We start from the raw sequence: 26304 nt of genomic DNA on the forward strand, positions 1-26304 counted from the left end.
TAAAGAGATCTCAGCATTAAAACAAGTTTTTTCTTAAGCTCTTCTTTCTTGCGTTTTGGGTATTTGATGCTTAAAATCTAGGGCAAGTTTGGGAGTTCATCTATTTAAGTGCATCTAATACATAAATACAAATAAAATAATAAAAAATATACTATAATTTCGTTTTATAATTTTTAATTTCTAATATAATGATTATATAAATAAACATAGTTTTTTCAATATAATTTTGAATGTCAAAAAGTGAATAATAATCTTCAAAATTAATAAATAGAAAACACCCAAAAATCCTTTATAAAAAATAAAACTAAAAACTCATTTCGGTTTTTAAGTTTAAACAGGAAATTTAGCAAATGTAACGATACAGAATGTACCATACAAAACGCAACCCAACCTTATATTGGTAGGTATTGAAATAATAAAAAAGCATGTTTAATGTAAATGTAATTTTTATTATTACCATCCATTACCTTACATTTAGAGTAAATGTTGGAAGTGGCCGCCATCTTCTTGAATACAAGCTTCAATTCTTTTTACAGCGTTTCTTGCAACTTTTTTCAAAGTTTGTGGCTGGATATTTAATACAGCTTGTTCAATATTGACTTTCAATTGTTCAAGTGTTCGTGGTTTGTTGCTGTAGGCTTTTTCTTTGAGGTAACCCCGTAGAAAAAAATCCGCTGCAGTCAAATCTGGAGATCTTGGTGGCCACAAGCCTCGACCGATAACACGATTACCAAAGAATTCCTCAACGAAATCAGAAGTTGAACCTGCGTAGTGCGATGTCGCACCGTCATGTTGTAGCCAGCAGTGTCTGTCTTCCTTTTCCAAGAGTGCAGTGAACTGAAATAAAATATCCTGATATCGTTCTGCATTAATGGTGTACTCGAAAAAAATAGGACCGATTATTTTCTTCCGCGATATCGCGCACCACACGCCCAACTTCTGCGGGTGTAATTGTTTTTCGTTATAAACGTGGAGATTTTCAGCGCTCCAAATTCTACTGTTTTGGCTGTTTACGTAGCCATCCAAATGAAACCGTGCTTCATCTGTGAAAAATAACGAATCCATAACTTTAATTCCCTCACGCACAAATCTACGGAACCGTTGACAATATTGTAGCCGTTTTTCTTTGTCGGGCTCAAGAAGTTGATTAACCGTTTGAATGCGATAAGGTCGTAATTGTAATTGTTTGGTGGCCCGATGAACAGTTGATTTAGACAAATTAATTTCAGCAGACAAACGTCTGATCGATTTATTTGGCGAGGCGAGTAATCGGTCTTTGATTTCAGTGACTGTATCTGTATTCAACACTGACGCAGATGTTTTGTATTCCTTTATATTAACAGAACCAGTCTCTCTAAATTTTGCAACTAACTTAATACTGATGTTTTGTTAGGAGCTGGTTTATCTGCGTACTTATAGCGAAACAAATCTTGCACTGCAACCACTGATTTCGTACTGAAGTACGACTGAACAATGAAAACACGTTCATCTAGCGAAAACACCATCTTGTCTCTAGCAATACACTGAACGTTATGATTGCATTGTTGTTACTATCGGTAGTGTTCTACTGCGTCGCCGTGATGTTCAGATGTAGGACGAGTCCATTTCAGTAACGAGTAAGGAGGTAAGCTTGACTTTTGAAATTTCATGGATGAGTGATTGATGGGTTACATTTTATATGGGACACCTGTGTGTGTATATATATATACACACACGTATATATATATATATATATATATATATGTTTACAATATGTAACATAGATATAACAATTAACGAAAATAATTTGTACTGAACTAAAATTTATTTCATTAGTAACTTCTGATATATTTTCATTTTATTTTTTTATTGTTATTATTAAATTATTATTTATTGTAATTCTTTTTTTACAATCGGAGGTTAATAATTATTAGTAAATCAATATATTTAAATTAAAAAAAAAAAGTTAAAAAACAAAAAAGGAGATTAAGTCTGATACAAACCGATCCGCCTATAACTCTGGAAGCAATGAAAATAATTACCACTTATGTTATATCGTTATCGTTATATCGTTATCGTTTCAACGATATAACATAACTTATAACATAAGTTATAACAAATGTTTATTACTACATTTGAGAAAATTTCCAAAAAAATTAGAAATTGGGCTTTTTTTGACACTTTTTATCTAGTCGATTGTAATCAAAAGGTTTGGTGCACAACTAGATGTTACAACAGTCCTAAATAAAAAATTTCAACATCCTACGGCTAATCGTTTTTGAGTTATGCGAGATACATACGTACGTACATACACACGTTACGCCAAAACTAGTCAAAATGTGTTCAGAGGTGGTCAAAATGGATACTTCCGTTGAAATCTGAAAACCGAATTTTTTCCTCTTTACTTCGTACAAGGAAGTAAAAATTCTACTTGTGTTTATCTTGTATTGGTCATATCTTTTTTTTTTATTTTATTACTTTCCTTTATATCAATTTATTGATTTTAATTATCTTATTTCTACATTTTCATTTGAGCAGTATTTGAAGTGCTCTGAACTATTGCTTTTAATGAATACCGACGTAGTTATGCTTATGTTTTTATGTGCCATAAACTTGGAAAAGAAATCCGTCGCAGAAATTTCATAGCCATTCACGTGAATCGCAAATTCCCATTTCTTATGTAAAGTGAGGATTAAAGTGGTCTCTTGTCGCTTTCTTTCTAAGATGAATATACTATTATAGATCAAAATGCTAATCTCTTTGAAATACAGTTGGTATTTCAGCCTTACAAGTGAACATCTTCAATTATGAACATAATTACTCTGTAATTATAATAAACATCATTAATCTCAGAGAAAGGAAATTTTGTAGTTCAAGAAGCAAATATCTGAAATGATTTGCGTACGTCACGTATTATAAAAACTGGAATAGGTAGTGTAAATCAACAAATTAATATTATCCTTCTTGTATACATTACGTTCACTGAAAAAAGGATCATAGTTAAGTTGTGCAACAAGAAGTAATAAAAATTATGCCTACTCCAATCTTGGAATAAATTAATTTTTTTTTCTTAATCAAAACTGGGTTTTATGGTTCCTTTTAAGTTAGAAAAGAATTTTAAAAAAAATATTATCTTTCATTATTAAAACTATTTGTGATACTTTCCTGGCATTTGTTATTTATTCTTATATACTGGAAAAATAATTATACATGAAAAAATTAACCTAAGATTTAATTTTTGGTGGTGGGGGTGACTTATGATGTTATTGTAATATTATTTCTAAAATTTATTATTTAAACTTTTAATTTTATTAAAAGTTTAAATAAACTAAAAGTTTTGAAAAATTTCCAAAAATTGAAGTATCTAAAATGTTATCGGCTCTCCCACCGCGAATATTGTCTCCAAAGATTTTATTTAGGGTCGCTTGCACTAATACTACCTAGAACGAAAATTAAAAAATAATCAATTAAAAACATTTGGTTAAAAATTATGCAATGAAGATAGTTTTTTCGATTTTTGGGGAAGGGGAATTTTGGGGAACTTTTTTTAAAATGGTTAGATAAGCATGCATCCATGTACTGAGCCTAATATAAAGTGGAGTTGTGTTTGTAAAATTTTTAGAAAATTGATCCCCAATATAACCTTGCTTCACCACCCGGAGATATTTATCCCAAATTTTACCCAACAAATCGCCCCATATACACGATTTTCTGTGACGAATTTCATCAAAATCGATTTATCTATTAAAACGTTATTAAGCTTCAAACACGCCAACACAAGTACATACGTAGGTATGCATGAAAATTACCCCCACTTTTTTTATGTTATAGGCTTCAAACGTCGAGAAATTAAAAAACTCATACCCATTCTTTTCCTAATTATCAAACTTGCTTTCTTGCAGTATAGCTCTCTAGAGGTGTCGTCAGGAGAGTAAAAGAATGATCTAAATAATTGATTGACGTGAAATTATTACCGCAAATTACATTTCTTTGGTAAAATTAGTAAAATAATGCGTAGAATGAATGTTCCGACAAACAATCCTATATTTATGGCTTTTCGTCTTTTCTAATTATATTAGTATACCCCTTCAGACATATTAAAAGTTTAAATTAAGATAAAATTCTTAAAGAACAAAGAAATATGAAAAAAAGTTCTTATAAATTACTACTACTCTTAAAATCGATAATAATTACAAATACAAATTATAGTTCACAGCAGTGTAATGGTGATTTTTCTGAATCGAGATACAACACATTAATTATATTAATAACCTGCCGGAAAGGGTAAAAATTACAAAAATAGTTTTTCAGTTTATCACGTATATATTACGAATTAATACATATTTCAAAACTATATACTAATTCATTTTAAAATTTATTAAAAACTAGCCGGGAAGGGCGATCGAACCGAGCCCTTCCCGTCTAGCCAAGAGGCGAAGCCCCCTGGACCAACGCTGTGTTTGTTATCCTCATGACTGTGAGAATAATACTGATGAATAACAATAAAACCTGACATTTAGCTCGTTCTTGACGTAGAATCTCTTATAGATCCTCCTGTAGACGAAGCTGCAGCTCGAATCTGGGCGTAGTGCGCTCGGTCAGTAGCTAACCGAGAATCACGCATTTCAGCTGTTTCAGAGGATCAAGATATTCTCATTCTTTTAGCAGATTGAATAATAAGAGTCTCTTTCTTTAAGGCATATTTTTTTAACTTTTGACAATCCAATATCGACAGCCAAATCAAACAATCAAAACCCATAAACGTCGGTTAAAAGTGCTAATTTAAGCTAATTACAATAATAATAATAGAATATTTACATGTAAAGAAATATATTTCTATAATAAGGAACTATTCTTAATTTATAAATACAATGAAGTATTATACAGAAATGTAAAGAAGTAACTAACCACTTGCGCTGGCCTCCGTGGAGCGAGTGGTAGCGTCTCGGCCTCTCACCTGGAGGTCGTGGGTTCGAATCCCGGTCAGGCATGGCATTTTTTCATACGCTACATTATCCATATCCCACACACATGCTTCAAGCTTATTGTGGTGATGTCATCAAAAACAAAAAAAGAATTAATATTTTTCTATAATGTTATATTTAATTTCTTACCCCTATTTCGAATATCTTGATAATAGAAGTTTTATTAAAATACGTCCAGTAGTTTTTGTGTGATGCGCGCACAGAGACGACTCTACGAATCATTTGATTATACTTTTATGTATAAATATTCATAATTGGGTTGTTTTAAAGAATCAAACAAGAAAATGATGAAAGCAAGAACGTTTTGTTACTTTTTCATTTTGTTTGCTTGAATATTTTATGTTTTTCATATAATATTTAAAAAAAAAAAGAAAAAAGCGATAGAAACCGATTCAAAATAATTTAATATTATTTTATTATAGTTCTAAAACTAATTTAGGCTGATTATATGTGTCATTAATAATTATAGTTATATTTTCATTATTTTAAAATTTAAAATAAATAATTATCCTTTAAAATTACGTAACCTACTATATTAAAATTATTTGTTACAGTCTTAAACAAAGTCTTATTAATTAATTATTTTATTCAATACTATATTCCATAATTATAGATTGTAATCAAATAAATTTGATTTTTAATTGAACTGGTTTATCAAATAAATTATTAATTAAAAATTCAGATTATCATTGTTAGCTCCTCAACAATAAAAATGGTATTTAATTTTCTAGAAAAAGAAATTAAAAAAAAAACTAAATTTTATAATCTGTAAATAATATTATTTCCTAATAACGATGAATCAATGGAGACATTATCTCTCATTGCACTTAGTATTTATTTTAATAATAAGAAGAATAATAATGATAATATGAAGAAGAATTGAAAAAAGTAACGAGAATGATAGATTGTACCGTGTTACAAGAAAGTCAGAGTTTTGTGATGAGTGAATCAGAGCAATCGTTGTCTAATGGCCGAAGACCTGGCGTGAGTCTCACCTGACTACATTTATAAATATTGTGTTTTTTGTGCCGGGTCGGCTCTGTGGGCCTGTCAGAAGAGGATTAGTTAGCGACTGTGTGTACCTGGAGCAGCCTGCAGTTACGCTTTAACAGTCTTACAAATTCCACCCAAGCCCTTTTCACAACCATCACGAACTAACTGACTTCTCACCTTCTGTTACAAATGCAAGTACCTTGAATAAGAGTCAATATTTTACTAAAATAATAACTATGAACAGGTAAAATTAAAATTTACATAATTTTTTTCAAAATTAAAATTAATTATATTATGATATTGTCCTAAATTTAATATTACATTATTCTTTCAATACTAAACTGATTATTTTTATGTAAAAATATTTCAATGTATTAAAAAAAAATCTAATTTTTTTATCTTTATCATAACTTTTAACCTTACGAAAATTTTTAATTCAACTGTTCTAGAAAAATGTTTTTAAATATTCTTATTAAAGACTTATCCTGCGACAATTTTAACTCGAAAACGAATTATATTTTATGAAAAGCAAAGTGTAATTTCATTACAGATTGGATTAAAATTATTTACTTAAACTTTTTACTCTTCCACATATATTTGTTATAGTATTTTCTTTAAGTTAAATGCTGCAGTAGGACAAATATATAATTTCGAAATGTTAAAAAATATAATTAATTAAATATTAGTGAATTTGCGTACAGATCTTAGAGGAAAACATTTGTAAATCCACATGAAATAATCTTACTTATTCTCAAAAAAGTGCATTAGAAAAAAATCTGGGTGTTTGCGATGAATGACCTATTAACGAGTGTTTATGATTGTACTATTTATTTCAGGCAACTATGTTGTTTATTTTACGGGGTTTGTGTGTTCATACGAGTGTGCTACTTTTAAATTTATTTTCCTATTTACAAGAATCTTTAATTTTACTAAATGAAGTAGAATATAAATAAATAATAATATTAATAATAATAATAATAATAGTAATAATGGGTAATGCAATTGTAATCCAAAAACTTTGACTAACTCCAGTATTTGTTTGAGTACCAGGTCTTAAATATTACTCGGAAGTGAATCCTGAATTAATATTTCAAAATAATTTTTCGCACATGTTAATAACTTTTCGTTTGAAAGTTATTTACATAATTGCTTTAATTTTCAGAGCTTAAAATATTTTCTTACAATACATCCTGAGGATATGCATTTTAAAATATATCATCAAAAGAGGAGGTTTAATTTTTTTGTCGTAAATATTTTTTTCTGCAAAGTGTGTCATAAGTGGGGAAATGCAAAAAATATATTACTAAGTGGGACCACCTAATGGCTGTAAATATTCCAAATAAAGAAATATCAAATATTGCTAATATGTTATTCTTGACAAAGGCTGATTCTACTAAAATTACGTACCCTCATCAAGTTTCGTTAAAATAAGTTATGCCTTTCTTACGTATTCCCGTGTATACAATAAAATAGACACCAACCGAGATAATAGGCGAAAAGAAAAAACAATACTACTGATTGCAAAGCCCTTTTTGTTTAGTTTTGCAAGAAATAAATGCAAAGATAATATGAAAGTAAAACGAATCTAACAATTATTTACAGAAGTAACTTTAACGTTAAAAGTTACTAGTACATTAAGTGTATAATATTTCTTACGTTACAAATTACGTTACCAATACGTAGGCAACGATCGCTATCATAATTACGACACTCGTTAATCTACAAAAATCATATGTCTACACTAAAATTATTTCCATTCAATTTCTGTTGTCTTAAAAACAGTTGACCCAATTTTTGTGAATGAAATAACAAAATAATTTTTTTCTTTTTTCTATGTTTCATTTGTAGAAATAATGTATCTATCTTGTTTATGAATTTTTTCTCGATAATGAACACAACCGGATAGATTTATTCATAAAACCATCTTCAGTCTACAATGAGAATAGTGAAAGAATATCATTCAGATCGGCCCACTGGTTCTTGAGTTTTATGCAAATAAATACACATATAAGTCATTTGTATCTACGTATATATGTTTGTATTACGTCTATATATAGAATAACATGGTTTTTCTGATTTTATATAAAGATGACACATTTAATTTTGTTTGACAATACGAATAATATGGATGTAACAAAATTTAAATAACAATTTGCAATATGTAGAGAAGCCAGAACTATTGTAGCTGTAATCGAAATTCTGACTAGTTACCAATAAAAGATGTAGATATTTTCAAAAAAGACATGATGGTAGGCTACTAGAAAAATAAGAAGAGAGGTGGTTCACCGTTATTCCCTTTCCTGGGCTGAATGTTCTATTATTACACATCAATATACTTAGTCCATCACCAAAATTCAGTTGACGAATTGTTCTACATGTAAACATCACTACTCATAAATAAGTAATTCTGTCTGGTATCCTTCATACTTCTAGTTATTTCCATCATAATTACAATCATTAGCATTACAACTATTAAGACGGTATACATAGGCTAAAACAAGAAATTAATATAATCCTTCCTTTAATGAAAAATTATGTGTTATAAAAGATCGACTCATTCCAGCAGTAGAAGATAAGTCTGATGTCGCTTAAATAAAAATAATGAACTTTTATAACTTTAAAGGAAATAAAAACGGATATTTATTTTTATTAAATTCAGGAGATTAATTTTGTAAACAGATAATACGTGATAAATGCCATTCTTTTTTTTTAAAGAAATTCTAAACTCATTAATTTTTATTCACTAATGTATATCATTTATCGTCGTGAAACGTATGTAATGTTTAACTATCCAGATCTCAGAATAATTTATAATATATATTTTTTTAACTAAATATATTATTTATCTGATAAAATAAACATTAAATTCTAGATTCTGTTTGATTTTTGATAATTTTTTTTTTAACTTAATTTCTTACCTAATAAAATCATTGTAGATCTAAATAGGTAACAAGCAATAATTATGCTCATAGCTACAGATACTATATTTATTAGTTTTACAAGTTATAATTCAATTTAAAAATAAAAAAAATAAAAATAAATTAACTAAATTCTATAAATTAAGAAGTAATATTAAATTTAAAATTTATTCGCTGTTCACTTAAATAATAATAATAATAATAATAATAATAATAATAATAATAATAATAATAATACGGGATTATATTTTTCCTTATTTTAATACTTAGAAAATAAATAAAAATAATACGTTTAATATTTAAATGATAAAACAAATAAAAAAGAATTAAAGATAAATGTATTTATTAAATATACAGGTGGTTGTTATTTGTCCGCTTGTGAACCAGGCCGTAGGAAGATTAGCCCCTGTCTAAACCGGCTTCTTCAAAAGCTTAAAGAATTTAGTGGGCCATAAAAACGCACAGTTTAAAATTGAGAGAGAAAAAAAATAAAGACTAAGAAAGAGAGAGATATTAAGATAGAAGAGAGTAAAAGACTTTAGGATTTAGGATTGTCTGTCTTTTTACAAAGACTTAAGTATTTATTAAGGTATCCCAAAAAGAAATACTTTATGACCGTTCTGTGAATTAGAGGGTCAGCGGAATTTTGGATACCTGGAAATCCGGCGGTTGAAAACAAGAGAGGAATGTGGATGAGTTGGAATCCGGGTGATGTCGAGACATGTCTTGAGTCTAAATCGGCAGATTATCCATAGTAGACATCAGCCGGTGCGCCTCTACTCCCCTCTAGCCATAATAAGTTAACTGCTTCCCTCAGTCACAGTCACAGATACTACCGCTCGCTCTATCTTTTGCTCTCTGTCTTCTATTATATATCTCTTATTCCCTCTTGCTTGGGTGTCGTTCTTTCTTTATTCTTTCAAGCTACTTCTTATTCTACAGATAATTTAAAAGATTTTTACCTAACTTGTACGCCACTTCCTAATTAAATTACCGAATAAAATTAAACAAGTTATTGAATACAGTAACGTATATAATAAGAAAGAATGAAATGAAGAAGCTGGATAATTGTTTTCTTACTTTTGAAGGTATACTCTTTTACTAAAATAAAATAAAAAATAAATAAATAAAGCATCAATATAATGTACCAAATAAGCACTGTGACTTCTGAGTTAATTTCTTGAAAATTTAGGCAACATAAAATTTATATGAATAGTACGTACTCAACGAAAACAAAAAAAGAAGCAAATAACTTATAGATTGCACTAATGTAGGCTTATTTTACATTTTATTGATATGCTTTTCGTACCGACCCATACTAGTCTAAAAAAGTTTTTAAAAATAACCTAACATTCTTGAAAAACATTCTTGCTGGAGTCAATTTAAATTTGTAAATCAGATTTAAATCTATTTTTGAATTTAGTATTACAACTTCAAGAAAATGCCAATTTTAATATATAGGTTTGGGGAAGATAAATTAATTACAGCAGCATAAATTGATAATTATCACTATTATTTAATAATACTGATTTAGAGATAATCATCAAAACCGAATCTATAAAGAAATTTCAAATTACGAAACAAAAAAACCTATGCAAACAGAGGAACAGCAACAATACGAAACGTGAAACTTGTAGGAAATCTTTTAAATATTACACTTAATGATTGTGGTTTCGTTATTTATTTGTGAAACAGTAATCAGTTGTATCCAGACAAATTAAAAAAAAAAAAATTAAACAGTCATAGTTTTATTTTAAATACTATAAACCTTATCATCTATATATCTATATCATAATCATCTATATATATGAAAATGAATGTTTGTCTGTCTGTATGTCTCTTATGCCTTCCTAAACCGTTCATCCGATTACGACGAAACTTTGGTGAAATATTGTGCGCACGTCCGCGAAGGTTCTGAATTAATTTGGACTCGCTAGGTGGGGATGGGGACAAGATATTTCGGAAAATTGTATTTATGGTCCGATTTGGCTCATATTCAGAAAAAAATATTAGTTATGTGATAAGAAATATTTTTGTGAAAAAGAGAAAAAGGGAAATAGGGAGAAAGGGAAATAGGGAGAAAGGGAAATAGGGAAGAGTGAAGAAGAGAAGAAGGGAAAAAGGGAAATGTTAAATTTTGTGAAGTTCCGTATTGTTCAATTTTTTAATGTTTTATCAAACTTTCATTTGTGTTCATTTAATCTACATATATATACTCAAATCTAGCAATGGCGAAGCATTGCTGGGTCAACTAGTTACTATTATAATGAGGTGGTTAAATATTTCATAAATGCAATTCTAAGAAATATGATTTACATTCAAATAAAGTAAATATTAAATTAATAGTGACCTAAAGATTATTCACTTTTAGAGTTGAAAGGGTTCACCTCTAAATTCTGAACCTCTTATAAATAAAAATAATTGTTCAATTAACTGTCATAGTTAAAAATGGTAAATTGTAAAGAAATAGAAAATTCGAAATATAAGATGTTTCATTTCAGTGTTAGCTTCTATATTTAACTTTTGCTTATAAATAAATAAAATTCTACTTCTAAACACGATCAAATTTTTGATGATTATTGCATGATCACTTCGTTCATAACAAAAAAGGTGTAACACAGTTATTATTATCCCCACCCGTTTAGTTTTTTTATTAAATTCTCAGAATTTATAAACAGTTTAAATTTTATTCCCCTAATGTGTACATTACGATCTGTTCAATTAGTTAACAATAAGCAACTCTCTCCTCAGCCCAGTGAGATGAGGATGATGTATATGACATATAAATGAGGTGTAGTTTTATTTTTTTGTTCAAACTCATGCCGAACATTCCTGAGACATGTGGTTAATTGAATCCCAACCACCAAAGTCCACCGGTCTAGCACTCAAATCCTAGTAAAAGCAACTAACATTTACTAGGATTTGTACCTCAGACCATCGACTTCGAAATCAGAGGTTAAACACTCATTTGCGACGATTAGTTAACCACTAGACTAGCTAGGTGGGCGTTTTCAATTTAATAATTTCTTTTTTCATTTTCAGCAGTATTCTTTTTTTATGCATATAAAATTAATATTAGATAAAATCTTTTAAAATCATTTTAATCATCTTACATTTTTTATAAGAATTAATGATAAATGTTACACTGCAAAATTGAAACTGAAATCTGAAAACAGAATTTGAAAATTAATAAATACGAGTATATATAAAAAGTTAAAACCTACCAGAATAAAATGAAAGTAAATAAATTCACTATAGAATTAAAAAAAAAAATTGAATAAAAAATAATTAAGAAATCTGTGTTATATTATAATTGCCATTAAGAAACAAGGTAACGTGATACCTTACAGTTTATTGATTTTCAATAAAATTAAGCTCTGCTAAAAATAAACAAAAATATACTTAAAGACATTTTTCGTTATATCTTCCCATTGTTATTCGTATCGTTTTCTGAATAGTAATTAAAAGATATATTTTCCGATTAATTATATTTTTATTTTTAACTTTGCAAAAGTTTACAAAAACATATTTTCATTAAAATATTTGTTTTTATTCTTAAATTAATTTAGATCATTGTGATCAGCAATATAATATATTTAACAAGTAAACAAATATAGAGAATATTTTGTTTTATTGAAAATTAGGTAAAATAAGATACTGTTTAGCTCTACCATTCTCCGAGTATAGAACTATTATTATGTTGTCTTTTCTCTAAAATACGTACTGTTAAAAGTAGCATTAGGAGTAATAACATTAGGATTCAAAGCTCTGTACAAGTACTGTACATTACTGGCATCGGTGGAGCATCGGTGGACATCACTAAAATAATTTGATATAAAAATGATATCAGGAAATTAATTAATACTTTGTTCTTTATTGACTATTGTTACTGTTTAGCATTCATTTTAATATAAAAAAAAAAAAAAAAAAAAACTGTGTTTCAAAACAAAAGGATCATTGATTGATGCAATTTCTTACAAAAGACAGTTTAGTTTTTTCGAAAACAGTATTTTATTATTGTTTAAAGAAAAAAACGAGCATTAGGGGAAAAATTATAAATTGAAAAATGACGAGACTTATAAATTAATTAATTATAATTCACGCACGTGCGCGTGTGTGTGTGATACGTGAAACGATACTCACCCATACGTTTCTACATGTCACAGTCACAATTGGTGTGATGCTATAATTCATTCATCCAATCCTTTTTGTTCTGCGCTTATCTTCAAACTTCAATAGTCTTTGCCTTCTACAGCTTTATCTTTCACAATAATTCCTTCCATCACAAAAATAACTAAATTTGGATATTTTAATACATGGCCCATCAAACTTAATTTATCTCTTTATATGACTATGTCGCAAATTTCTCTTTCCCTCTTCATCTTCAGACTACTTCAATTTGATCATCATCAGTCCGTTCAGTTTTCAACATCTTTCTAACAACACTTTTCAAAAATTTTTATTCTTTCCCTTTCTGTTTTTCTTATTTAATGTGATTTATTACTATACATCGGTACGACACAGAACTATTATTAAGATTTTTTTTGTTGTAATTTTTAGATCCATATTTGATATTACCTGATTTCGTTTTACAGAAAACGCTTCTTTGTTCTGCCAGTCTGCGTTTTTGATGTTAACATAACTTCGTAATCCATCCTTTGTAATTTTTCTACTTAAATTAAAAATTTATCCTTTTTCTAGTTTACAGAGTGGTTCAAAAAGGACTTCACAATTTTAAAAGCTTATAAAAATTTATTTAAATAAATCATAGATTCGGTTGAGGTCTAATTTCATAGCAAAACACATCAAGTTTTAACCCATGTAGTTCATTAGTACCGAACTTTGCCACCAGCGCTGTAACCAGTGTTGTTGAAAACAAATACATTTACTGCTGAGAAACGTGCTCGCTGTGTGTTTTGGTTTCACAATTTGCAGTCGGAAACTGCAGTTCAACGTAATTTTCGTAATAAGTACGGTAGAGAGCCTCTTAGTAGGCATAAAATTTATTCTTGGCACCAAACCTTCGTTGAGACAGATTGTTTTGTTAAACATACAAAATCACCAGGACATCCAAGCGTCCCTGAAGTTACTGTGGAAAAACTCTGGAGAAAGCTGTCCACGTAGGCGCAAGAAAATCCACTCGACGTGCTTCACGTGAGACTAGCATTCCACAAGCTACTGTTTGGTGCGTATTACGTAAACAATTGCACTTGAAGCCTGTTTCAACAAATGTTTTTAACCCTGTTTCAACAAATTACAGATGACGACAAACTTGCTCAGCTGCAGTTTTTCTGAGTGGAATGATGGATAGAATTGCAGATATACATAGATACATTTATAGGCAATGTAATTTTTAGTGACGAGTTAACGTTTTATATCACTGGCAAGGTGAAGACCCGTAACTGTCGAATATGAAGTAGCAAAAACCCTCACGAAACTTTGCAACACATTCATGATAGCTTTAACATCAATTTTTTTGTGCCCTAAGGAAACAAAATCTTTGCGGTCCGTTCTACTTCCAGAAGGAAACCGTAAATGGAATCGTTTATCTGGACATGCTTCAACATTTTCTAATTCCTCAGTTAGACCGTTGATGAGTAAGATGAACGCCATTACTATCAGAATGATGGGGCACCACTTCACTACTCATAGCAATCCGAGATTTTTTTTTATATTCGACGCAGGTCCACCTACTGATTCAATCCACCGACCTAGGTCGGTGGATTGCTCGTGAAGGACCAATTGCATGGTCAGATTTGACCTCGACAGATTTTTTTCTTGTTGGATTTCATTAAAGATCTGGTTTATATACCACCTTTGCCTGCGGATCTTGTTAAGCTAGGACTTCGAATTAATACGCAGCTGCAAAGGTACCGACTGACTTACTGGCTTCAGTCTGGAATGAAACCGACTTCTGCTTGGATTTATGTCGCATTATAAATGGAAGCCATATCAAACCAAACTGATACTGGTAAGAAACTAGTACAGTTTCTTACTGTACGTGTTTTACTATGAAATGAGACCTCAACCGAATGTGTAATTCATCTCAATAAATTTGTATATGCTTTTAAAATTTTAAAGTCCTTTTCGAATCATCTGATATTATGTTATCTTATCTTAATATTTGTTTCCTTATTATCTTCCTTTCTTTTGAATTTCGAGTTACCTTTGTTCCGCCAACCTTATTTATTTTCTTGTCTGAAATCCTCCTTTATCAATCAATAAATTCATGCTACTCAGTATTTCTTATAACTCATCTTTAGTTTCTGCCAAATGAACAATGCCATCATCGAAACGAAATTTTAATTTTTTTACGGCAAAATTATTTCAATCTCAAATTATTCTAGTACTCTTTTTTTACGTACAACTTGAAAAACAAACAGGAACAGATTTATTCCGTTTCTCACTTCTTTCTAAAAAAAAAAAAAATTAATAAATAAATACGTCTTTCTTCACCTTCTATTCTTTTACTACTGCTATTTGATTCTTGCACAGTTTCTCTCACATATTTAAGCCTGAATTTTGAAATTATGGGTAGATTATTTTAAAATAAATCTAAAATTTGTCTTAGGATTTTGGTAAAAATTAATTGATTTATTTTGTAAAATACTATGCTGACAAATGTTCGCTCGTTCAGTTTATTTATTCGTTTTTTTAACGACATTATATCTAATAATACTTAAACTAAAATTCACTGGACAATGTGTAAAGAAATTATTTTGATTAAAACCAAAAAAATAAACTAAATAAAAAAAAAATGAATGAATAAGGTTCAGTTAGATTAATCTCGTGTCTACAATTTACATTTAAATAAGAAAGCTAATTCAGGTTTAATTATTCTTATAGCTTTTTATTAATATAAATTAGATTTTAAAGAACAAATAACATTTTAATATTGCTGATTATTAGGTAAATTTTGTAAATTTTATTGTGTTACCTAATATATAATTTTCTTGATAGTTAAAACCTAATTATTTTGTAAAATAATCTTTAATTTCAAAATTTCTATTTTTATTTTCATCTTTAATAGAAATAATATGAATTACTTTTATGACTTAACTCCAATAAAGTTGTGAATATTATACTAAATAAAACAACATAAAAATTCAATTAATTTATTATTAACCGGATCAGTTTTCAATGCTTTCATTTGTTTTCAAAATAATATTTCAATGAAATTTCTATTTGAAATTAACCAATACTCGCTTTATTTAAAGATATCTGGATCATGTAAAATTTTTAAACAATTTAGAAGTTATTTACTAATGTAATAAAATATAAAGAATTTAATTTTCATAATTTTTATTACGATTGGGTAAATCTATGATGAAATAATAAGTAATTTAAGTTCAAGATATTTTACAAATTTACATAGAAGAAGGAAATTGGAAATTATTATTCAAATCTAAATTTTGATTAATCGGAAATATATTATGATAAGTTGTGATTATTTAACGAATCAACTGAAACATAATGGGTTAATACAAGATTGAAACTTCATGAGAATAAAAATAAAAATATCAGCTTTGTTTCAAGGATGTATATAATACATATATTTATAAACAAGTTGTGATTAATAAAGTGTTAATTATTAAACTCTTAGAAATTATAAAAATAAATTTCTTTGGACAATGTATGTAATGTACAGGCCTAAGTATTGTGATGTTCATGTTAATTCAGTATATCTACAGCCTATTCCATTTTATAATAAGTCCATACTGAGATACGTGCTTCACCTTCATAAAAAAAAAATCATTGCCGAAAAATCTGTATGTTTAACATATGAGAAAAATTTACTTTGAAAACTGGAATAAATATCTTGGTTTGGATTGTTACTTGATTAGTCAGTTATGTGTTATTTCAATATACATTTTATGACATAAAAATGAAATAAATCTTATAATAAAAATTTTAGAGAAAAACTAAATGTTTATTTAGAAAAACTAGATACCATCCTCTCTGTCACAGTAATACGTATTTTATTTACTCACACATTTTTTTATTTAGCTTAAAGAAAAGAGTAGTCCTTTTTTATTAATAATTATATTTGCTTGCAGTAGTTGTTACTTTAATAACCGAAAGATATTTTGTACAAGAATACCATAATTGGGTGAAAACTAAAAAAAAAAATATGTTAGTTGTTACGCAATCAATACAACATATTTCTAGAGAAATAGTAACCCTGAAGTACTTGTTACGAACTGCGAAAAAAATAGAAATTATAAAATACCCGTTTTTATTTAAACATAGTTGAATTTACCTGTGTTTATCAAACCGAAAATTAATAGCAAAATGGTTCATGTTTCTCTAAAAGACGTTCACTCACCAGTTTCAGTTTTCAATTCAATAAATTTTTTTCAAGTAATACGTAGTAACGTATTGTGCCTGTTTTTAGATTTTTCCGTTTACTTGGATTATTGAAACGATTTATTTTTACATTTATATTTTATAGAATTAATTATTCAAAAATATATATATCTTTCATCTCATGGACTTGAATGCATGATTAAAGAATTATTAGACTATTGATGATAAATAAAAATAACATTGAAAACATATTTTTTGTTTCCTATCACGCGACGCATGATTTTAATCTACTTTTTGATGCTGAAAACGAATATGAACTCAGAATCTTTCTATTATCTACCATTTTTGAAAACTCCTATATTGTATTTTGTTAGCTCATTTTTTATTAACTACTACAGGCAGATATAACTACTTTTAAAAAATTAAAAAAAAAATCTTTTATTTAATCTAAATAAAAAAAAGTGTAGAATAAATAAAATATATAAAATAGAAAATTACTAATACAGGTTAATTAAAAAGCCTGCGAGTGACAATTTTTATATAGTATTTGTATGTCGTACAATTTTGTTTTAAAACTTTTTAAATTTATTTAAACATATATATATATATATATATATATATATATGTATGACTCTCCAGGTAACGTAAGGATTCCAATGAGGGGTCATACATTTAAATCTATTCAGCCGTTGAGCTGCTACGATGGAACAAACACACCCTAAGTACACAACAACAATGAGAATGATTATATTTTTTTAAAAGTAAATTAAAAATATTTTAATCTTTGAGAGATCTAAATTTAATATATAAAAACAGCTGTTTTCAATTTTTACAAATTCTTAAGATTTTTTTTAACTTTTTTTGTTAATAAAAGTTAATTTTGTTTTTTTTGTTTTTCATAGGCTTTATTAAATCAATTTTTTCAGAATAAAGTTTTTTACATGGTTTTGTAATAAAATTTATGCATTTATTAAGTCATTTTATGAAATTATCTACTTCAAAACTAAAAAACGTCTTTTGTCACCGAATTTTTCTGTTTTACTTTAGATATCATGAAAATGAAGAGAAATTCAGTTCTGCGACTCATTTTATTAGATTTTTCAATTCAGTAAACATAAGAAACCATCACGTTTACCCCTAATGTACTGAAATTTCAGTTCACGTTTAAAGTTACGGCTCGCGTTTTCGGACATATGCTTGTATGAATCTTTTCCCTTATTTCAAGCTTGAGAATCAGTTTCGAGTTTATTTGCCTTTCCTTTTGTATCACCTGCACACACACACACACACACACAACACACACACATACACACACACACACACACACACATATATATATATATATAGAGAGAGAGAGAGAGAGAGAGAGAGAGAGTGTGTGTTCCATTTTAATCGCCCCCAGTCAATTTTCTTGTAAACTACTCAAAATAGAAAAAATGACCCCAAAAAAGTTACTCAGATTGAAAGGGAATATTTATGGTGACGTTGACCGTTATATCAAGGTTAACACGATTTTTTAAAATGGAATGACCTACTTTTGACCCCACCAATGAAAAGAGCAGAAAATTTTACACTGGAATACGTGGTCACACATATGGCCTTGGATATGTTTTGAAGGTCATAGGCTAACTATCAGAGATAGTGTTAAACGAGCTACGCATTTTGAAGGTTATATAATAGTCCTGAATTATTTATTCCAGGTCATTTATCTCGCAAACTCGTATAACACTAACTCAGTACGCTATCGTATAGCACTAAGATCGTATAGCGCTATCGTATATCTGTGATGGTTAGCTATATGACCTTCAAGAAAGGTCTAAGAACATATGTGAGACCACATATTCCAATGCAAATTTTTTTCTCTTTTTATTGGGGGGGTCAAAAGTAGGTCATTCCATTTCAAAAATCATGTTAACCTTGAAATAAAGTCAAGTTCAAGGTCAAATCCAAGGTCACCGTGAGGTGTTCTTTTCGAATCTAACTACGTTTTTAGGTAATCTTTTCGTATTGTGCCTATTATACGAGAAAATCGCCTAGGGCTATTAAAAAGAAACTTCTAATATATATATATATATATATATATATATATATATATATATTACACACACACACACACACACACATATTTATATAGCCTATGACACTCCAGGTAATGTAAGGATTCAAACTCGGATTCATATATTTAAATCGGCTCAGCTACGGTGGAACAAACATATATTCTAAATAAATTACGCTCCTTTTTGGATAGTCGTGTAATTTATTATTGTGATGGAGAGGAAGGTAAAATAATAATAAACCAGAAATAATTTAATAACCATATAATAATTTTAATAATCTTATTTAATTTTAATAATCAGATATAATTTTTCTTTTAAATAACACTGATTGGATGAATACAAATCAATTATTACGTATAAATAGACCTCTTTTCTCATACACACTTCTGCTAATTAGACCAGTAGCCGATTAATCTCCTTTTTTGTGAAAATAGAAATACACCGATCATACAGATACCAAATATTTAAATCCCATTTTTATATACAAATATCAAATTCATTCACTAAGTAATTTTTTTTTACATAATTATTTTTTTATTTTATTTCTTTTTTTTTCATTTATCAAATAAAAACTAACTTACTGGTTCTTTCTTTCATTTAAATTAACCATTTCTGACAAAACATATATATTACTTGGAAAAAACTGCCTATATTCACTCTCCAAAAATACCTGCTTTAAAATCAATCAAACTGGAAATCAAGACTGAGATGTTTGTGGCTAAATAACGTTTTGTTTCGTATTTTATATACTTCCAAATTCAAGCTGGCAAAGATATAAAGCGGATAATGGTGTTTGGAACTTGATAGGGATCGTAGATCTCAGTATTTTCAAAAGGTTCGAACGACGAAGAGGGATTCCTGGCTTTCGTTTGTGTATGAGCAAGGGAACAAGAATTCCTGGGGAGTCATAAATAGGGTTTTGGGACACAAACGTAGGAAACACGTTCTTCTGTCAGCTCTCTCCACCTGGATCGGTGTAATTTCAGATACGATTGAAATTTTACACAGATTACTTGACGATTTACTGGCTGATGATGACGAAGCTGGAGAGAGGCATATCATCTGCGGATGCGACATGAGGTCGCTCATTTTTGCGGGGTTGCATTGACCTTAGAGATTACTGAGGCGAAAATGCTTCAAACTATCTGTAGTATGTATTACGTAGCGGCAAGGCCCCGGGCTTCGATGGAAAAACGTTGGAGCTCCTTGTTTGCTCAGATGGAATGAGCATGCGAATTATCACGGGCGTTTTAAATAAACTGTTGTTTGGCGGATGCTTCTCGATTTGTTGGAAGAAGAGAATTGTAAAATTATTGTTTAAAGTTGGCGAAAAGGATCCCACTATTTGTTTCTCGTATTGGCCCTTGACGCAACTAGCGTAATTTTTAAGGATTTTGAAAAGGTTCTTTACCTTCGTAGAAATGGGAGGTTAATCTCGCGCGACTTATTGATGGAGAACTATTGCGGGTTCGTCCCGGAAAAGGCACTGAGAACATCATATTCCGTGTGATGAGTGTGGTATCAACTAGTGAAGTAGAATATGTCCTGGGAATTTTTCTGGACATTTCTAGGGGGATTAATAATCTTTGGTGGCCCTCGGCCATATATCAACTGCAAAAAAGAGAGTGCACTTTGAGTGAAATGCAGGTCATGCAAAGTTACTTCAGTGTGCTGCTCCGCGAGGGCAGCCATGAGATAGGAAAGACGTTGTCTAAGGGTTGTCTCCAGGGCAGCATGTTGGATCCTTTGCTGTGGGTGGTGGAGTTCGATTCTTCTGCGGCTGAGGTAGCCCGGCGGGTGTCACATCATGGCTTATGCTGACGATGGGCTCCTGTTGGTGGAAGGTTGTTAGCGGAGGGAGGTAGAAATCTGAGCCACTCTTGCAGGATACTCGAGCTGTGCGATCATCAACAAAAGATGATTCAGCCCGAAGAAGACCACGATGACGCTCCTCAAAGGCCGTTTGGCAGTGAGTTGGCGAGTCCGTGTTTCGATGGGAGGCCAACATATAATGTATATTCAGGTTCCATTGTAACTCGGGGGTCTAGATGAGAAAATTCAATTTAAGAACTACCTTCAATACGTTACGGAGAAGCCTGTGGTGCCTTGCTTGGTATTTGACGTGTGGTCAATGCTGATTGGGGCCTTTACTTTAAGACCATGAGTATCCTGTATAAGGGCGTCTGCGAAGAAATTATGCTATGTAAGTCGCCAGTCTAGGCGGATAGGCTAAAATTCAAAAGCTAAATTCAATAGCTTTTGAATTTTAGCCTATCTTAGCCTATAAGCCTATTTTATTTTAGCCTCTTAGCCTATTTTAACATATATTGTTTAGGGCTCAACGCCAAATATTATTAACTGTAGCGAGTGGCTACCACAGGATTTCACGGGAAGCGATCTTGGTAATTGGTAATTGCGGGCGTGAAACCGATAGATTTCTTTGCGTCAGAGAAGCAACAGCGTTATATTTCCAAGACGTTAGGTGAGTTATCTTCTGAAAAAATCCGGGAAATTGAATAACATGGCAATACTTTGTGGTAGATCAGATGGGATGGGGCAGAGGGTGGACGTTATACGCATGCTCTCTTTCCAGATGTTGTTAGTTTGCAGGGCGTCTCTTGGGTATACCTGAACAAGTATTTGACACAATATCTTTCTAGACACAGTTAGGGATTTGCTGAAGAGGTTTGGCCTGATGGACTCAGAAATGTGTCTGCAATGCGGACAGTTGGATGACTTCATCACGTTTTGTATGAATGCTTCAAGTTCGAGTTGATGCGCACGAACACTGTCGGCTCGATATTATCGGGTTATTAGATCACCGTGTTAATTAGCGAAACCAGACCGAATGGATCATAGTGGATTTCAGTTTGTTATTTTTGTTATTCTGTCTTGTTTGAGACTTAGTTTAGATGTGTTTTCCTTTTTTCTTGAGTTCTTAATGACAGTAGTACACCGATGGGAATTTCACATGTGGTATTCGTATCAATGGCATCCTGACTGAGGCAAGAACAAGGCTGAGAGATGCCTTTTACCGAGGTTTTGTAAATGATCTCTGGTAAAGCTCATAAGGGCTAGCTAGTAGTGGCTTGGTGATCAAAATTGTCACATGGAGGTTGTCTTCCCTACGGGGTCAGGATACGTGTAAATCTTTCCTTCTTTCATCCTTTATTATACAATAAATCTTGTCTTTAATAAGACTATATTGATTCTATTGCGACTATATTTTCTCGCATGTCCGTATTTTAATTACTTTTACTCTGAATTCTTTGCTTCATCTCAAATGATTCACATGAATAACTTATATTAAGTAACCAGAAAATCAGGTTAGTAACATACCAGTCACACACATAAATAATCTTAACACTGTAATTATCATACCTTATCACTAACCTTAAAACTGTAATTATCATACTGTAATTTGAGTCAGTTACTTTACAGAATAGAGAAACACACAGCTGTTTCGCCATGAATTCAATGTTGTGTTTGAGAATCATTTTAATAGCTTCGGATTTTAGTTTCGTAAATAGAATGAATGATTAAATTTTATAAGGTAATATAGAAATATTTTTTCTACAGAGTATATAAGAACTATACAGGCTGCTAGACCATAATAAAGGCCTGCTGAACATCCAAAAACGCTGCTGAGCAGTACTTCTCCTCCAAACATCTAGTTATGATGGTAACATCTCTGCGGGTTTGTTCAATGGTAGAGTTCCCACTCCTGAAATCAAATTGATGACCTAGTATAATATCCTCTCGCTACAAGATAGGTCACAGCCTCAGGAGAAACAGCTTTTCAAACATTTGGATGATATCGGTAGAAGACTTATAGGTCTGTAGGAACTTCATGAAGAGGTTTACTTGGCTTCGGGACCATTACTATATGGGAAACCTTCCACTCAGATAGGATACACATTGTTCTGAGGATCCCACTGAAAAGTCTGTTATACATCGGATGGCCTTAAATAGAAGCATTATTTACATTTTATGTAATCAAATCAATCTAAAGTAATCAATCTTAATAAATCAATTTTAAGTAATCATTTATCTTGACTAATTAAATCAAAGCCTGGATCCTTTTTTAAAATCTTCCCTTCATTAATTAATCCTAGCACCTCTGATGTTGAAAAAGGCTTAATTTGTAGATATACAGGAATCGAAATTTCTAGAAATTCAAGAATTATTTTAAAAAATATATAAAAGGTATTTTTCTTAGTGAAAAAAAAATTGTATTTTGTATGAAACGGATTGTGATCTACAATAAATAGGAATATATCCCTATAATTATGTGATGCAGAATATCACCTGAAAAACATTGATGCAATTCAAAAAGGATAATAAAATAATTGGTTATTTATTATTATTTGTATCTTAAAATAAACTGAATGAACTAAATATATTCTTTATTAAAAAAATTATAAGTACATTTCGAGCAGCTGTTTTAAATTTTTACCATGGTAATATGCTTAATTTGTATTGTAGTAATGATAAAAATTTAAGTTTAGTATTATTTTATTTTACATTATCTTTTCTGATAACTATATAATCAGTATGCTGAAAAGAATTCTTTTTTTAATAGAAAATAAACTATAATTGTTTGTAAATACTTTTTTTTAACTACTCATTTTTAAACCCGATAAACATTAAAAAAATTACAATTACCCTTTTTATTTATTCCCTTGTAACTAATCATTTCTGCCTACCCACTCCCAAAATTTTGAGGGTTTTATTCCAACAGTTTTCAAGTTAGCAGTCATTTTTAAATAAGAATTATTTCAGTGAGGAATAGGTATTTTAAAATGTTATCTTCATTGTGATAGGCACAACAATAAAATGCATATATTAATTAAAAGTTAGATGACTTTGACGAGAATGAAATTATATTTAAAAATTATTAAAATGTTGCTTTGCTTAGGAAAAATAATAGTAACGATTACTATTAGTCACAATTTATCAAACGACTTCAATAAAGAAGGCTATGCATTCTACCCTATATTTTTTACTTCTTTGTACGAAGTAAAGGAGGTATTGTGATCGCGAAAAATTTCGGTTTTCAGATTTCAATGGAAATATCCATTTTGACTATTCCTCAATCCATTTTGACTAGTTGCGGCGTGTCGTCTGTACCTATGTACGTACGTATCTCGCATAACTCAAAAACTATTAGCCATAGGATGTTGACATTTTGGATTTCGACTATTGTAATGTCTAGTTCTCTGGTTTCCTGGATGCATTCCAGAGAATTCTGTAGCTATTTGTTTGCTGTTAGTGTTTTGACTGTCGGTAGCGTGTGTACTTCCGACAGTTCAAGCAGTTTCTGACAGCACACTGCGGCGGCTGTTAAGCATCAATTTATTCAGACTCAATTTGCCTTTTTTTTGCGGTGTACAAAGCACAGATTTCTGCGAACTTGTACCCGCCTCACCACGGCGAAGAGGGGGCAACGATATCTGGTCGTAAGTCCCCGTCACGAAAAAAGGAATACTCTTTTTAGTTATACTCGCGTTCTTTTAAGAACGAGGGCCGTAATCCGTAGTTTCATAGAAGTGGTTAAGAGGTACGGAGAGTAACAGGAATACTTAAGGTCTCCTGCTGCCCGTGGAACGCTGCGGGCAGTCGTCACACCAGTGGGCTTGCCCAATATTCCAGTTAGGAGGAAGACAGCGAGCGTCTCGTTAATCATGTCAGAACAGTCTAGGGAATCTCCGGTCATGACAGAGTTTACCGAGGTGAAGAAATCCAGGCGGAAGAGGAAGCCGGAGCTTGTTCCAACGACTTCGTCAGAGAATAGGGTTTCCGAGATGGATACAGGGACACTCATCCTTGGTAAACCTAATCCTGTGGTAGAGGCATTCCGTAAAGCGAAGGGCAGACCTGGCAGTCCTGCTTCGCCGCTCAAAGCAGTCCAGGGCAGCCTGGACTACCTAATTGAGTTTCTTGTTCTTCCCGGCAGCATCGGTTCAGGTGCGAGGAAGACAATTCTTCCTCGCTTGTTAAAACTTCAGGAAGGTTTTTCAGCTGTGGCGGAAGGCTATGAGACTTTGTCCTCCAAGACCAATGAGGTCAAGGTAGTTAAAAAACCGGCTCCTGTTCGAGCACAGTCCAGGAGTTATGCTGAGGTCGTTTGTGGCAAAAGAGAGGTCAGCTAGGCCAAGAAACCGGAGGTTCTTTTTGTGAACAAACCAGAGGGTTCATCAAAGACCAGCATGGAGCTTAAAAAGAACATTCTGGCTGCCCTTCCAGCCGGAAAGGCCTAAGGATCAGAGACATCAAAGAGACCTGCAAGGTTGTAGTCATTGTTGTGGATAACAAGGTTCGAGTCATCCAGGACTCTCCTACTGTCAAGAAGCATGAGGCCAAAGTTGATCCCAAGCGCGGTCGTAGGCCCCGTGCCAAAGTTTATGACATAGAACAAAGCCCCTCCGATGAGGAGGTTCTGACCCTCATGAGGGAACAGAACACCCACTTGGGAAGAGGCAGCGTTCAGGAAAGAATGCAGGCTTATCTTGAATACAGGGAAACGTGATGCCCCAAGGTATGACGGAGTATTTGAGTTAGGTGCTGGTCTCTTCCAGAAGTTCTTGTCGGAGGATTGAGTCTTTCTGGATTTCACATCTTGCCGCGTCAAGGAGTACCTTGATGTGCAGCGATGGTTCAAATGTTGTCGCTTCGGCCATAGGGCCAAATTCTGCAATGAAGCGTCGGTCTGCGCGCATTGTGGTGAAGAGGACCATAAGCGTGACGATTGTGCGCAGAAAAAGTGGCTCCGACTTGCGTCAACTGTAAACGGTTGCGCAAGAGTCATTGCCACTCCGTGAATAGGAAGGAGTGTGGATGTTACAAGAGGGCAGTTGAGATTTAATCGCGTGGCGAGATAGAGCTCAGAGCGACACAGGCATGCAGGTTCTCAGGTTGTGGAGTCTTCAGCATAAGATGGTTTTCAGTGCGGAGAAAACCACTATGATGCTTCTTAAAAGACGTCTGGTAGCGACTCCTCACCCGCGCCTGTTCTGATGGACGGCTTTCCAATTAGGTATGTCACCGTTCAGAAATATCTGGGTG

General features: G+C 31.3%; 1 protein-coding gene across 1 annotated transcript in view; it reads left to right on the top strand.

Annotated features, from left to right (window-relative positions):
* LOC142317866 (uncharacterized) overlaps window positions 1-22853 on the top strand; it is a 38208-nt gene extending 15355 nt beyond the window's left edge. Inside the window, exon 5 of the mRNA XM_075354413.1 lies at window positions 22819-22853. Within this exon, the coding sequence (XP_075210528.1) occupies window positions 22819-22853 (35 nt within the window). The remainder of the gene's footprint in view (window positions 1-22818) is intronic.
* Window positions 22854-26304: the final 3451 nt, after the last annotated feature.

This window comes from Lycorma delicatula, chromosome 1, assembly GCF_047948215.1.
Source record: "Lycorma delicatula isolate Av1 chromosome 1, ASM4794821v1, whole genome shotgun sequence".
Classification (NCBI taxonomy): domain Eukaryota; kingdom Metazoa; phylum Arthropoda; class Insecta; order Hemiptera; family Fulgoridae; genus Lycorma; species Lycorma delicatula.